Here is a 16,651-nt window from a genome sequence, read left to right as displayed (position 1 = left end):
CTCACATCGCACACCCTGACATATCTTGGGTTCCCATACACTTTCACATCGTCAGGTTGTGGATGTGAGACTCCCAATCTTGAGGTCACTTCACATCGTCAGGTTGTGCGATGTGAGACCCCCAATCTTGAGGTCACTTCACAGCATCATACTAACTTTAAATCTGAAGTCACCCCTCACTATATCTCACAAAAACCACATCTTTTACAACCTAAAATTAATCATCTATGAGAAACTGAACTTATTGTCATTGACCTAGCCCCTCGTTATCTAGCACCCATGTGGCACTCAAGCTAATACCCACTATCTAGCTCAAGTCAGCCTTCACGTGTCCTAGGAGTCGCCTCAACTCAATTAGGTACACACTGAAGAGAATTCTCACACCTTGTGTGCAACTTAGAAGCTCGAAGAGTAACTAAATTCAAACTTCTATGTTACACAAAAGTGTGAGAATTCTCAGTGTGACTGACTTGAGCTAGACTCTGGGGATTCGCTTGGTGCCACACCAACGCTAGGTAACGAGTAGGTCCATGGAATCCAAAAAGGCCCAAAAGCAACAAAATCATCAGATATTTTATTTTTCGCCAAATCACTAATTCTATGAGAAACAAGTCAATGAACAGGTTACGAGTGGACTAGGATAAAGAGTTGAAGATGAGGGGTTGGGGATCAAATGATCCAACTATGTGAATTTCAAGCTGGGCGGCACAAGATCAAAACCAAACTTGCAGCCCGATTGGTCTTTTGGGAGGGGAACTTGAGTTTAGGCTACCAAGCTAAAACAACACTAATGGTTCCGGTATTGTTTTGGGACAGATGCAAAGAAAGAAATACTACACAACATAAGCTCTTACCAGCATAAATCACCCCTCTGTCAATCATATTTGAAATGGATTAGCTGTTCTAGGTACAATAGGGACATACCACAATACACAATTTGCAACTAAAACAGAGTGAGATAGATGAACTCACCCTGTCCACATGTAAATATAACAAGTTTATTTGGAACAGAACCATGGCTTGCAAAGTTTTCAGATACAGATATGGGTTTCTCCACAAGTAACTCCTGGTATGATAACACAACCTTTATATACAGATGATAAGATGTATGAGTGAAGTGAAAAAGGTAACGAGAAATTCAAACAAAAAGAGTAATTAGAAAAGTAAAAAAAAAAACGATATAACTGTTTCTGTTGCAGAAGAGCCTATTAGTAGTGTGTACCAAATCACCTACCTTAATACACTTGGAATATACAGGCTTGTAGCTTCCTCGAACTCTTTGACCAAGGGAATTGGTACACGCAAGGAAATACAATGGGTAGTCACATTTGAAGAAGATTATTCACAGTAACAGCGACAGAGTTTGTTCGCTGTAGGTCCTGCAAGATGAGACATGTCTCAAAATGAAGTTATTCGGTTAATATACAAGTACATCAAAAGCAACAATAACCACTCAAATCATCTACAAAAATGATTCCTATCCAGATGAGTTGTGCGATTTCTATATGGCTTCGGAAAATTGAGTGGTGGAAGAGGATTTGTTCGGCCGACTCCAAATTTTTCGGATAAGGCTATGGTCATGATGATGAATTTATGTGAGGAGAACGTGTACACAAAAGTCCATATTGACACCACCATCCCAGCAATATCTCAAATCCCAAAAAACTTGTCCAAACCTGACCAAGTCAGGTGACCTAATATGTCATCTTTTTTTTCCATAACATGGGTGTCCGGACTCATAGGCCTGACCACCTGATATGCTATCATTCATCATCATCATCATCGTAAAAAAAATGTAAACAATACCTGAAAAATTAATTCATCTGGAACGTGGGGCAAGACCTCCCGCACAGTATCTGCCATGGCAAGTATACTCGATATGTTATCATTCACAGGAGGCGAGACATTCCTGAAACGTAAACCGCCTGTGTTTCCAGTGTATCTTAATGCAGTAGCTGCTGCCGGAGGAATGGAAGAACCCGAAGCAGTATGAGGGTGTGACATAGGCCAAAGGCTCCAAGCAGCATCTTCAAGGGCAGTTTGGGCATAGGTTTCACTCACAGATGCAAGATGTCTCATCATCAACTGGACTCTGCTCAACCCAACTGATCTAATTGCTGTAGACGGTCCAGCACCATCAAGACCCTGGCTTGGCCAAGGATGCGTCCAACTTGAATCCAGACCCATTCCTCTACTGAGCCAAATGAAGAACCATTTGTGAAACACAAACCACAAGACATGAAACTGCAAGATATAGGGGGGGGAAAGGAAAGAAATTGAACCTCCACGGAATGCTTTCTGAAGGGATCTGTGTTTGGTCAGGGAACGCCCCTATAGGCAGGCCATGCCCAGGTGTGTTTTGTTGATCCAATCCAGAACTTATTTGACGTGCAAGTTGCTCATCATTCAAAACTTCTCCAGTATGGGAGTAAGTATTTTCTTCAGGTCTACCCATAAAAAGTGGTCTACGACAGGTAGGGCATGAATACATCTCAGTTAGACATTGATCCAACCTGGAAAATTTTAGTTAACATTACTGTAAAAAAAAAAAGGTGGAAATAATGCAACAGCCAACAGAAACAGCAGGGAGTAGTAATAGTGAAAATATAAAGAAAAAATGAGGAAAAATCGCATCAGGCTGGCAAAGGAATAAAGGCCATCTGTTATTGGGACCCGAAATATGTGGTTCTCGAATGGTGGCACTACATTTGGACGCTCTTTTATAAGAAAACGGAAACTTAGATTGGGGATTTGGATAATAAGATCAGATCATTTTTTGGTCCGGGAGAACTGATAGATGGCCCCGACCCCATGCATGTACAAATATGTATGGGATAAGCAGGATGGTACAAGCTTCTGATGTTAGCGACCCCCTATACTTGCTTTTTCCATAAAGATCCTTAAATACTTCTTCTTGTCTTTTAGTGGCAATAAGTAAAGGTTTGAAATTTCCTTCTTTGTTTGACTTGCTTTTTTAGGGGGGATTCTTACTTTGGATAAGTTGATTTCCCGTGGGTGGATTACTCCTAATTTTTGTCCTCTTTGCAAGAGCGATGGAGAGTTTGTGGATCATACCCTTCTTCACTGCTCTTTTTCCCAAGGTATTTGGTCGTCTTTCATGTCTTTGTTTCATATGTGTTAGGTTTTCCTGAAAAACTTCTTTTTGACGTTAGAAAGCTGGGCTTTTAACGTCTTTTCTCACAGAAAAAGGCACCTTTGGGCTATCCTTTGGGGTCTTTGGAAAGAGAGAAACAATAGGGTGTTCTAAAGCAAAGAGAACAATTCACATACGGTGTATATGGAGATTTTAGGGTTGCTGTTTTTTTGGGCGAAGTTAAGCAAGGACTTCTCCAGATTTTTGTTTGAGGACTTTGTTTTTAGATGGGATAACTTATGTAACTAGCAAGCTCTTGTTTTCGTCTTTGTTGTTTTTGCTTTCTTTCTTGGAGGTTCTCTTGGCCTCCTTTGTACTTTCTTTCTTTTGTTTATAAAATCTTTATACTAATCAAAAAAAAAAAAAAAGGAAAGGCTTCAATGCCACTCTTGTAAATGATTTTCAAGGCTTTTGATATTTACAAAAATGCTATTTCATGACCATAAAGCCCTTGCTTTTTGTCAATAGATGGCAAAAAAAAGTTACATGGATCGAGGTCCTCATTTAGGCCACGTGGACTGCCAGTCTGCCACATTGGCCCTAATGACACCTCATCCCTCTAGGGTTCATGGTTTAGACTAGGGTTAAAAAAAATTAGGAAAAAGAATCTGTTTTTTTGCTTGACCAAAGGATTCCAAAATGGACAGCCATTGAATTCCCAAATTTAAAATGCATTGATCAACAGTGAAAAAATGTTCTTTTTTTCTTATTTTTATATGGTTCTTAGATTTTGTGCTCTTCCACATGGCACCTGATCATGTTTGTCCTTCCCTCCCTTCCTCTATCTAAGGGAAGAACAAAGTAAATTAAATACAGCACACAAATTAACACCTTCTGCATTAGCTTCAGTAAAATGCACAATAAAAGCAAGTAATAAGAATCCAAAGTACATAATGGCGTATAGATCATACCAAGACCTCAAGCAAGCAAGATGGAAAAGGTGATTGCAAGATAGCCTTTTAGCCTTGGCCATTGGTTCCTGTGATTTCACAATTCATCACCTCTGAAAGAGCCATGGAAAATTAGGCATAAGAAAAAGGAAATGGATTCAATGAAGCCTACCCTACAAATGGCACATTCATCATCGTATGCTTGCAATTCTTCAGATGTCGCGTCCGGAAGTGCCCCATGAAGGGTATTTAGAGCTTTTTTCAACTTTATGAATCCTTTGATACGCTTTATAATGGCAGTTATCAAAGCCTGTTCATTGTGTATGTGAACCAATTAGAAGAAAGAGTAACAACAGAGTCTGCCGTCATGATTCACTTGAAGGATATTAAAGCATTGCAGTACAAATGGAATGAAAGTATTTACACGTATATTAAGGAAAATGACTGCATCCACAAGATGGAAAGCCATGCCATGAAGCCACCAAATGTGCAAGTGATGACCGAGTGCCATTAACAAGGTCATTATGTCTAGGAAAAAGCCAACATTCCGAATAAGAACGTCTTTCCATTCCCATAAAGAACCTGCGGTAACACTTCCCAATTAGAAAACTCGAAAGAAAGATGAAGCAATACAAACAATTTGAGAAGCATCACGGTTCAACTAAAATCAAACAACTATAACCATTTAAAGTAAAACAAGCTATAGAAGTAACGCAAAATATATCAAATACAAATGATGAAGCTCCTAAACTTTTTTCAGGGTAGGTTCAACAATATTTTTTTGATCGGTCAAAAGGGCAAGTTCAACATTGAATGGCGTTCCATTCAAAGCCAGCTAACTGTCCTTATAATAAGCTTCTTTTTCTTTTTCTTTTTCTTTTTTCATTTTTTTCTTCTTGGTGACCTTGGGCCAGTACATGCCTTTTGTCCTTTTTCCTAGAAATGTATCTTTGCACGTAAATGATACTTGATTTAACACACTAAATAATCAACCCACCTAAAAATCATTTAAATAATACGATCAAATTTACACAGCTCTAAAATTTTCAAAAGTTTATACTATTTCTGCTTGGTACAAAAGTTTAACAGAGGATTTCTACCAGACCATTGAAGTATTGAGTGAAAACAACTAACAAACAGGCTAACAATGTAAATAATGAAGTGAAACTATTGAGTAATAAAAGCCCCTGAAGTACCCACTTCAGTACATATTTTGAGTACATCACATGAAGAACATAGTGGATTTTTCAGAAATACCTGCTGCTGATCTATCCAAAGATTGAGATCTTTGGCAATCCGTGTTGCTTTCCACCGACTGACGGTGACACATATCAAGGAGCTGAAATCCGTGGACCATAATGGCCTACAAAGTAATTTTGTATACCAAAGAACTTTATCAGAGTTCTATAATTCTCAATAAGAAGTGGAAGGTCTCCAGCTATAATTTCTATGCTTGTAAGAATTACCTAACCCCAAAAAGGTTATGAACTAAAGAAAAGTAGATTGAGATGGCTTGGTCATGTGCAATGAAGACCCATAAAAGCTGCAGTAAGGACTGTGCAAGTTGAAGCTTCTAAAAGTAAAAGAGGGAGACCAAAAGCATGTTGCTTGAGATAGAAAGAGTGAATATCACACTTGAATTGATAGAAGACATGACTTTAGAAAGAAATGAATGCAGGAACTGAATTTGTACACTCAAAAAGTAAAAGAGCGTGGATTGAGGTAGTGAGAGTGGATATGAACACACTTGACTTGACAGAAGACATGGCTTTAGAAAGAAATGAATCAGAGGTTCAGGATTCATTCATTCAAATCCAAAAAATTTAGAAGACTTTGATGATGATGACTGTAAGAATTACCTGCAGTGTCTCAAAAGCAATACTGAGAGGCTCAAAGAATAACAGCAAACAGATAGTTGAACCCAAAGATCTGTATATTATCATACAGAGCCTTATCCTGTAGTTAGCCAAACACAACAAATAAGAGACAGTTCAAAGTTATATCGAAATCCAATAAACTAATACAAATGAGTGGCTGACTTTAGAAGGTTTTTGTATGTAAAATACAGTTTAAAAGGAAAACAAACCAAAAAAAATCAGCAAATGAAAATGAGATTTGAACTGCCATGATCATATTCCAGTACATACATACTAAAGCCTAAAAGTCCCCATGCAAATGAAATGATATCAGTAATTCTTCACAACAATGCAGAACATTACAACCATCGCTGATATATTCAACCGATTCAACAACTGATCAGCCAGTTCCATTTTTTTTAGAAGTATAATTTTATTAAAAGAAGAAAAGAAAATACAACAGGCGGATCAGCCAGTTCCATTTGGTCCTTGGGCGACAAGAAAAATACTTTAACTCCTTTCCCCCCTTAATACCCTAAAAATACACATTAATGAACTTTTCCAGAGAATCCAACCACAACTTTCAGGACCATTTGAATATTGAAAAGGCTGTGTTATTTCTCTTAGAGAAAGCTTGTTCAATTATTTAAAGACAGCAGAAAGTTTGGATATACGTATATAGACATTCCTATGACCAAGGTTTAAAATCTTGTCTTGAGTTAATGTTTCTCGACCGAAACATTCCAAGACAATTTGAAACATCATTGTTTCGGGTTAGTGTTTCATTCTGGCTACGCCGAAACCGGAATGTCTACGAAACATTCTAAAATGGTATGAAACTTTAAACTATACAAATGAAATAATAGTTAGCTCAAGAGAGTGATATTTTGAAAGGTCTCTCTTTCCAATAAGGCTTGACATTGCCAATGCAATTAGTTTTGTAAGTTAGGTTGTGCATACTAAATGGTCTTCTTCCTAACAATTCTCTTTTTATTCGTTATCAGCCAGATGTTATTCATCAATAGTTTTACTTCACAGGTAAGACAGTTGACTTGCCTGAGTCAACTTCATATCGCCATAAATAAAATCAAAGTAACAGTTTGAATCAAGGATCAGCTTGACAATGTCTGAGTTGGCTCTCACTAGATCTTCATCCTAACTTACCCTTGAGTGGAGCCTAACTCAATCTTTGTCTTGCTTTTGACTCACTATGACTTGGGAGGCCTTGATTGTCCAGACTCCAGATCACCTGACTCAACTCTATCTAAGACCCAAATAATCCAGCTCACTAAGACTAATGTATCCATATCTAAAACGCTTTCCTAAATGAGGAATATGTTGTTAGCAAAAAAGAAACAACTGACAAGTCAGTTTCAACCCTTAAAGATGCCATTTGAAATGAATCCTCTAACAAGAGGTCCACTTCAGGCATAATTTAAAGTATTGGTCTCAAGGATTAATGTAACCGGCCCATTGAAAGCCCTGTTTGTCTATATGAAGACTTGACGGGGGTTGATGTACACAAACAAATATTAGTTTTTTTCCTTTTTTTTGGAGAGTAATCGGGGGTTGAGGCAGACCCCCTGACCAGAATATATAAAAAAGAGAAAAAGAGTTACAATCTCACATAGAGGGTCCCAGAGGCATCCTCTCTTACAATGGAATTCATCTCAGACGGAAGATCAAAAGCGAAAATGATTCTAGTGACTCGAGTAGTTAACAATGAAGCAAGTTTATCCGCAAGCTTATTTGCTTCTCTAAATGTGAATTTGAAGTGAATGTTACCATATGTAGAGCATAGGGCCCAGATTTGGTTAGCTAAGGGCTTGACTCTCCATGGGCAATGAAATTCCTTATTAAGGATTTGAATAGCTAGTACTGAGTTGGCTTCCACTATGAGCAGCTGCGGGTCCAATGACTTAGCTAATCGAATACCCTCCAAGATTGCTTTGAATTCGTGCCAGAGGACTCACAAACAAATATTAGTTAGTATATCTTTTGAGTTCAGAAGACATTTTTTAATTTACTAGCCTAACTGTTTGACACCTAAAATGATATATAAGGAGGGCGGCATGATGTTCAAAGTTCTTTTTGTTTTTTTTTCTGTATTCTTTCTATTCAACATTTTTCCTCTTCATTCTTCCAGTAAACTCCATTTATCTCCACAATTTTTATTTTTCCATTGTATAGAGAAAAGCCAATTCTACAATCTAAAACATAAAACTTGGCTGAAAAAAGTAATTATTATTCTAAGACAATATACATGACGAATTCAAACTACTGCCACCAAGATATCACAATTCACTAGAAAAAAACAGATTTGTTGAATACAAAAAGCTGACAACAACAACAACAAAAAGATACAAATTGTAATGTAGTATATGAAAGAGTAGGTCATGAAGTGATACCCGAAGAAATCAACGGATAGAACTAACAATAAGACCGAAAAAACACGAAAATACGTCCATGGAGTTGCAGAGGGGGACGCATTCAATCGTTCAAGCCGGTCTCTAGCCAATGCTTGAAACATCTGTGGATCAAGTGCATGACATGTTACTGATGGAAAAGGAACCATTTAGCTATATTTACTTGGAACCACAAATAGTGTGCAGTGAAACATATTTATGTATAGTGAATACCTTTAAGGTGCAAAGAACTGTCAACCAAGTTGACCACACAGCTGCTTGATAAATTGTGGGTGGGATTATCAGCGGAAGAAATGCTCCCTGCTCAACATGCACAGCGATGTAGCAACCATTATAAACAATTGATACTTAAGGAACCAAGCATAAGGTATTTTGAAATAATGTTGAGATGTTTCAAAACAAAACAACAAATAATGCCATAGAGATTGTTTGCTTGTTTTATAAAGACATCCAAGGAGATTATTGTGCTATCAAGAAAGTGAAGATGGAATGCCATGTTATCAAGAAAGCGAGGATGGAATACCAAATTTCAAAACAAAACAACAAATAATGCCATAGAGATTGTTTGCTTGTTTTATAGAGACATCCAAGGATATTATTGTGTAATCAAGAAAGCGAAGATGGAATACCATGTCCCCCCTCCCCCCTCTCCTTCTTTCTCCCACATTAAATCCCAGAAGTAATCCATCCTTAACCCTTGTGATTAAGTTCCCAATCACCACAAGACAACTATGAAGAGTATGGGAGATAAAGAAGCACCTTGGAAACAACTTGTTGGATTCTAATAAAACCTTTGAGAGTAAATTGACCACAATAAAAAGGAAGCTGAAGAAAAGTATGCCCCTAACCCGCTTTATCCACAAAACACCAAACCTATTCTTTACAATATATAGGCTCAAGATCTAGGACCTCTTAATTTCTAGCTAAAACCTTTTCAAGAATCTTACAAGCCCTCAATTCCTTTTCTCCTTCTTTTATGGAATTAAAGCCACGAGCAACTTTAACCCCCCTAGCCCACTCATGAAATTAGAAACACTAGCAACATATCTTTTTTTATTGGTGCTAGCAATATATCTTATTTTGACGGTATCCCAACACTCCTGCAGAAAGAAATTCTGACCCTAAGCTTTACTACTATCTAAAGATTCTTTAGCGACAATCTCCTTTATCCTATTCTTTAAAATAAAATAAAATAAAAATCATGACCTTTAAGTAACAATCAAGAGAAACTCCTGAAGGATGAATTCTAGTCTCTCGATAGGGTTATCACCTTCAAATATGGTTGTTGTAAGCTATATTGGGATAGTAGTACCTCGAGACTTCCATATGGTTGTAACCTCTAGAGAGGCATTTTGAGGGGGAACATTTAATTCTCTAAAGCTGTGCAAGTGTTTCAAGGTTGGCAAGGGGTACATAATCAGGTTTTGGGAAGAAGAGCATTGTGGAAATTTAGCCCTGAAAGAGGATTTGCCCATTATTTTTCCTGTATCTTCTATGAAAGAGCATTTTATTCGATAGTTCATTCAGGAATTGTCTTGGAATTTTCATTTTAGGATGCATCTCTATGACTAGTAGATGGACTTGCTATCTTGTCTTGAAAGTTCCCTAATATCCTCCTTGGATGAAGAACTAGATGTTGGATCTAGAGTAAAAGTTGATTATTTGCAGTAAGATCCTTTAGTTGCACCCTGTGGTGTTCTCATTTTTTATTTCCTGACCTCCATTGTGTGGGGATCGAAAGTACCTTCTATAATTTCCTTTCTGTTTGGACGGCCTCCAAATTTTAAATGTCGACAGTTTGATCACTAAGAATTTGATGATCTCAATTTATTTTCATGTATAAAGCTAATGGTGAACTAGTGAATCATCTCTTGCTTCATTGTAACCTGGTTCAAGGAAGCTAGTGTTACTTCTTTCTTCAGTTTAGGAAGTACGTATCGGAGTGTGCCAGGTTCAATGGCTGAGAGATGTTTCGTGGTTAGCACAATTCAGCTCTCTCTTCGAGTTGGCACATTTTATGGTACTTCGTGCTTATTCTTCTTCCTATTTTTCATTTTTTTCCCCAAATAGATGAAGGTGTTCAAGGGGATTTGAACCTAGGACATGGGAACAACACTCCACATGTCTTACCAACTTAGCTAAGTTGGCACTTTAGTACATCATGCCTTTCAATATTCTATGGAGAATTTGGAAGAAAAGAAACAAGAGAGAATGCTCAATGAGGATGAAGCATGCACCTACGATATTGCTCTTTCAATCAAAGAATTTACATTTAGGGGGATATTGATTTTTACACCCTTTTTTGATAGGTGTAAGTATGAAGGAAAAAAAGATTTGTTTAGCCGATCCCAAATCTTTGGGATAAGGCTTTGTTGTGTTGTTAATGAGAGCTGATTTTTACAGGGGGAGAATAGTTTTTTGTTTCTTTTTTTCTTTTCTATTTCTTTTTTAGTTGTTGTTGTAATTCATCGCAATTGTCAACCTCCTAGGCTGTAATAGGTTATTCTCATGCTTTCTAATAAAATATTTATCAAAAAAAAGAAAAAAAAAATGTTAATCCCAAATTTTTTTAAATCCAAATAATAATCATCCATTGCAAAACCAAACACCGAAAAATCATGCTGACAAGTCCATAACTCCAGTACATCCTCACACTTAACTAAACAGAGTTTCAATCCACGAAGCAACGTAGCATTTATCTTGTAACCTCTGATCATCATCTTCGCCAACATCCTATGATTGGAGCTCCCCAACCCAATGACATTCCACAACATATAACTTCATTGGAAACTACCATACAATCACCAAACTCTTTACAGCCTTTCCTAACACCTATCTTCCAGTTACCACCTCCTTCATCATTCAAATCCAAATCAAGCTTTTGCACCTCCTATCTTTGGTATCTTCTTGGATTCCCTATCACCATTTATCCTCCAAAGCATGAAGTAACCTTTTGCTTTCATTTCCTTACTTTTAAAGTGAACTTCAATCTTTCACTTAAGTGAACCACCTACTTAAAAAAATTATCTACATAAACTAGAACACCTACTTTTTCAATGGATCCGAAATACTCCCACACCAATATTGTTAGACAATTGCTCCCAACATCCTCTTATGTAATGCCCACCATTCTATTTGTCTCTTAAGTGAACTGCCTACTTAATAAAATTCTTTTTTCAGCAATCAGAAAATCCACTTTTCCAATCCCAACTATTCTCTTTCAATGGAAAGGAAATCCCCTCAACCCTCGTACCAGTAAACACTTCCCCCCAACACCTTTTATATTGTCTACCCTTCAATATGATAAATGTTCTGCAACAAACCTTCTTCGTAACCCAAGCCTTTATTGTATACCTATGTACCATCTTCCAATGAAAGAATCAAATTACCCATCTTTTTTCTATCAGTAAGCTTGTTTTTAATGAGATCAGTAACTTAGTGATGACAGGACTGAACCTAGGTTTATGTAATCATCACCCATAGACTTTACCAACTAAGCTAGTTGACACCATTTGAATTACCCATCTTCAAAACATCTTTTGTCTCTTATCTCTCATTTCTATAGGTCTTATATCATTGCAAAGGCATTCTTCTAATAATCAACAATTTAAATCCTCAAATGTGCCATATGCCAACATGCATAGGCGAATTTCAATCAACTAGGAAGAACCTATCTTTATCACAAGTTTGCAACAACCAACTGGACCACTGAGTTCAGGCTTCTCCATCCAAGCATAATAGGGCTGCAAATGGCTGAAGCCCAAGGCCAGCTCAATAAGAAAACGAGCATAGCCCATTGTCAGCCAAGTTGGGCTGCCCCTACCAACAAGCCTTTGTAAATTGTAAATAATACGGAATCTACAAGTTAAATAGTAGCTAAGCCCATACATAAAGCTCTCAATCAGAGAATGTGAACTCAAGACCCATAGGTTTCACCCAACCAATAAAGGCCAAAGTTTACTTATATCTTTAAAGTTTTTACTAAAGGACACCTATTGTGAATGGAACTCAAAACCCTTTAGACAAATAAACTACTAAACCAATAAACTTAGACTAAGGTCTAAGTTTATAAGTACAAAACTTATGTCATATAGAAGTTATATAACCTACCCTTGGACCAGCCATTACATTAGCGGCTGGGCTTGGCTTGGTCACAGCATATGACAAGCCAAAAATTAACCAGGCCTACGCCTGGGCTGAACTCAGGTTTGTGAAAAAAAGACCCAGGACCACGCTTTGGGTGAACTCAGGCTGACCCTAGCCTGGGCCAAAGACAGGTATACCTTTACTCACCACTCGCTTGATTAAGCGCTTAATGAGCCTTGCAACAAAAGCACCACTTTAACCATCTTTAACCCCCCCCCCCCTGCCACCACCTCATCACAGAGATTTGATGAGAGCAGTTGCAGAAAACTTCAAAAGAGTACTAACTGTCTGTTATCCCATCTCTGAGTACTTTTTTACATCTGCATACACCTTGAATAACTTATAACTCTGTAACCTGAAGTGTTTGAATAGTGTAAACATAAGCAACCGAAAATGCATTTCTATTCATGATTCAAACATCATGGACTGAAGAGCCTATTCTTGGGAATCCATGAGCTATTTGATAATGGTAGCTTGTGAATTATCAAAATAGGACTATTGAAATATATGTGTATACATAGCCATCGATATACATCCTTTCGTGCAATAAAACACACTATGCTATATAATGAAAAAAGACCTCCAAGCAACTAATCATTTAAAAACAATAATCACCTTGTAAACAACATAGTTTATAAGACGTTCCACCACTTTTCGTGTCTCAGATGGATGTAATTGCGCAAAAAATATAGCCTGCATTTATACAACAGGAAAAAAATTATTCATCAAAGGTGTTCAAGATAAGTTGTACAGTTGTCTCTTTAGCCAAAAAAATTAAAAAAATATATAATAAAAAATACACAAGATGGTTTAAATATAACTACTTTCAAGAGTTATTATTACCATATGATTCATCTGTCAACGCTTGGTAATTCTAATCTTTTATATGAAGCTAATCAATATCCTAGGGAGGTTAAATGACCTACATTCAAGAAGTATGAGAAATTTAAAATCTTAGAATGAAACAAATAGAGGGAACAGCACCAAAAGAAAGTTGGGATGCAGTAGACAAGTGACCTAACTATTTTAGAAACTCCAATCAACAATATGGTTATCCATAAACAATAAATTAATAAATATCTGTCTCAAAGATCAATCTGATCGAAATTTAAAAACTCAAACTGACCAAATTAGAAGCTTAACATCTTCTTGAGTTCAAAGCATTCTCTTTGTTTACATTTAATCTAGCAATCACAAATTTCCAGTTGTATTTCGTATCATTGGAAGGCATTTTAAATTAATGACTATTTATTCTTTCTTTCTTTTTTATAATTTGATCAGTAAATAGCAATCTTATTGAAACAAGAAAAAAATAATAATAATACAACAGAAGACGATAATGATGGAGAAGATCACTAGGTGAGAAGAAGGAAATACAACAAAATATGATATAACTAAAGAAAGAGAAAGAAAATTAGTTCATTAGAGATGCCAGATGTAGATATTACAGATTGCAATTCTTATTTTTCATCGTCTAAAGCCAGGTAGAGGTCCGCCTAGCACAATAGCTTACTTACCCCCACCCTTCACATGCGCAAAAAGAGAGGTATTGATTATTTAGTTACCAAATGCCCATCACAGCCCCCTTGTTGACTCAATCAATAGTCCATTGTGAGTTGGTGACTGCTAGAGGAACCATTTCGTAGTTCAATGTGGATTACAAAAAAGAGAAGAAAAAAAAAGATCCCACATTAAAATGATGGGATTAAAAAATTTGTAGAACAAAATGGATTAAAAAGGTGAAACATCGTGAAACAAGCTACCATTGCAAACCTAGAGAGATAAGAAAACCAAAGGATTTCTATAAACTAGAATGTTGACCCACTTAATTTGTTTGAGAAAAAATAAATTGATCAACAGATTTATTTAACTCTACAAATATGCTAATTTACATACAACTAAACAATCAACAGATTTGTCTTGATCTTTACATTTTTACTTGAGTCTCTTATAAAAGCAAATTACCTTTAGACACAAAATGACTAGAATAAATACGTTGAGTACAAAATTTGCCAGAAGCGCAATTGAAGTGAAAGAACCCAAGAGTAGCTCTAGTGCATGGCTAGCATTCCCCAAATGAAGAACATTCTCATTGATCAAGCCATCTGACTTGAGTTTCTCCATTGAAGAAACCGTCCACCATTGGAGCCCTGTGAAGCCTAACACCGTACAAAGTGCTGAGACAGTTAAGTAATTCACACCCATTTTTAATAGATACAACCTTTTCACCAAAACTGCTCTCCCAAAGTTTCATCACAATTAAATTAGCATAGCTGTTTGGCACAAAATGCTATCCAAGATTGACATCAAAGGCAGTTGGAGGGCATGACAACACATGGATGAAATCAGCAAACCTGCATGAGAACTTATAATTTAGACATTGTTAGTGGAATCAAAACTAACTTATTTGTTTTAAATGGCATAAATTACAAATTTGATTGGGGTTATTACCCAATTACATCCCCTGCATAAGAAATATTCAACTCGAAGATTCTAAAAGAGCAAGAAGAAGACCCAAAAGAACATGGATTAAGGTAGGTGAAGCTATAAACCTTAGGAAGAGCTCTTAAAACCTAAGAATCCAACATGAAGTAAAAAAAAACGATAAAATGTCCCCAAATTCAATTAAAAAAAGTGAGAAATCAACTTAATTTGGGAAAAATAATACTGAAATTTTATCGATAAACAATGACAATAGAGAATCTCCCTAAATCATGAAAAGATGAGCTTCGATTCGATGCTCTAATGTGTAATCGCAAAGAAAAACAATATTTATGATTCAATTACCAAATAAACAACGACAAAACGAAAAAAGGAACGATTAGGTGAAGAAATTGAATATAGGAAACCCTAGAATCCAGAATCCAGAGATCAATTCATGGATCAACAAAAAGCTGCATAATTTCTACATAAATCAATCAACAAGCTCAGATAAAAACCATAAGGCAAGAATTAAACTTAAATGAAAAAATGACCAAAAAAAAACAAAAAAATCAGAGAAGCTCACGTACCGATTTCGACCTAAGATGAAGCTTTAATGGCGTCCGTAGGTTTGATGCTGGCTTTCAGTTGCAGAAGAACAGGAGAGAGATTTTGCGGGAAAGAAAAAAAGAAAAAGGGAATCCCAATTCCCAAAGACCCAAATTAATAAAAACGGTAAATCAGCATCTCTTTAATGCAATTGTCTCTGCCTTGCGACCCTCGTTTCGCATCCTCAGTTCAACCCTTTTTCCATCTTTCTCCTTCAACCCCCCTCTCTTGAATTTTATATATTAATATTTTTTTATATATATAACTGAGATAAATAATGTGGTAGTGTTAAAGGCACCCTAATTATTACCAAGGGCACCCCAACATCATAACCAAATTTTTTTTTTTTTTTTTTTTTTATGCTGAAGCAACATTAAAACATATATGGTTATATGTGCACCACCACATCAGAATGTCAGAATCAATGTATATTTTAATGTTACTCTAGCACAATTCTTTTTTCATTTTATATGAATTAAAAATTTCAGAATAAATTAATTTTTGGTGATCTTTACCGTGAGGAGACATCTTCATCAAAAATCAATTAATTTTAAAACTTGTAAATTCATCAAAATTGGTTTAAAAATAATAAATAAATAAACGATTTACAATTCTTTGACTTATTTTGATGGGATTAGAAGTTTTGAAATGGGTTTGATTTTTTTGCTAGGATATCATTCTTCATCATAGAGATCATTCTCACCACAAATCAATTCATTCCGAAACTTTTAATCCACATAGAACAAAACAATTTGATTAGGATGCGAGGTGTCCTTGATAATAGTTGAAGTGTCTTTAACGCTACCCTTAATAATAAGGTAAATTACATTTTCACTCGACCTCCTAAAATTTTAACAAGTGCACTTACATCCCTTAAATTTATCCAAAGGGCTCACTTACCCGCTTCCATCTACATTCCGTCGACACAAATAATTTAAAAATGATTTTTATTTTTATAATGACAATTTTGTCTTTTTTAAAATGTTTACTTTTTGATAAACAAAATGTACCTGTGAAATAATGGGTTCATGCCCAAGAGTGAAATTGTGAATGGTTAGACAGGTGCATTTCAAACTACTGTTTTGAAATTAAATTTTTTGTTTTAAATAAAATAAAAATAAAATGAGAGGGTAAAATAGTCAAATAATA

The 16,651-nt window shown here is 36.1% G+C and overlaps 1 protein-coding gene across 6 annotated transcripts; it reads right to left on the bottom strand.

Annotated features, from left to right (window-relative positions):
- Positions 1 to 984: 984 nt before the first annotated feature.
- Positions 985 to 15,740, bottom strand: RIN2 (RPM1 interacting protein 2). 6 transcript variants are annotated; one of them, XR_015170431.1, is made up of 14 exons: positions 15,484 to 15,740; positions 14,438 to 14,826; positions 13,088 to 13,165; positions 8,540 to 8,626; positions 8,309 to 8,430; positions 5,904 to 6,000; positions 5,302 to 5,407; positions 4,469 to 4,626; positions 4,217 to 4,354; positions 4,066 to 4,133; positions 2,283 to 2,513; positions 1,807 to 2,194; positions 1,235 to 1,379; positions 985 to 1,084 (listed from the first exon to the last, which is right to left on the bottom strand). XR_015170431.1 is itself a non-coding variant. In XM_086417641.1 (13 exons), exons 2-13 carry the CDS (start codon positions 14,675 to 14,677, stop codon positions 1,323 to 1,325), a joined length of 1,770 nt encoding a protein of 589 aa, XP_086273767.1. In that variant the 5' UTR covers positions 14,678 to 14,837; positions 15,484 to 15,740; the 3' UTR covers positions 985 to 1,322. The 6 variants fall into 6 exon arrangements, 4 of the variants coding, with proteins under 4 accessions (XP_086273767.1, XP_086273766.1, XP_086273768.1 ...); XR_015170432.1 differs by having other exon boundaries at positions 985 to 1,066; XM_086417641.1 differs by having other exon boundaries at positions 985 to 1,379; positions 14,438 to 14,837.
- Positions 15,741 to 16,651: the final 911 nt, after the last annotated feature.

This window comes from Akebia trifoliata, chromosome 12 (assembly GCF_017979445.1).
Source record: "Akebia trifoliata isolate Shusen 1 chromosome 12, ASM1797944v1, whole genome shotgun sequence".
NCBI lineage: Eukaryota > Viridiplantae > Streptophyta > Magnoliopsida > Ranunculales > Lardizabalaceae > Akebia > Akebia trifoliata.
This window is presented reverse-complemented; position numbering and strand designations above follow the sequence as displayed.

Bases quoted from the DNA above. Each gene is read 5' to 3' on its own strand.
- RIN2 (XM_086417641.1), bottom strand. From the start codon at position 14,677: ATGGGTGTGAATTACTTAACTGTCTCAGCACTTTGTACGGTGTTAGGC. The intron at 4,627-5,301 runs GTATTTCTGAAA...GTGTTACCGCAG, and splicing joins TTTGGATAGATCAGCAGCAG to GTTCTTTATGGGAATGGAAA. The intron at 4,355-4,468 runs GTAAATACTTTC...CACAATGAACAG, and splicing joins TCATTTTCCTTAATATACGT to GCTTTGATAACTGCCATTAT.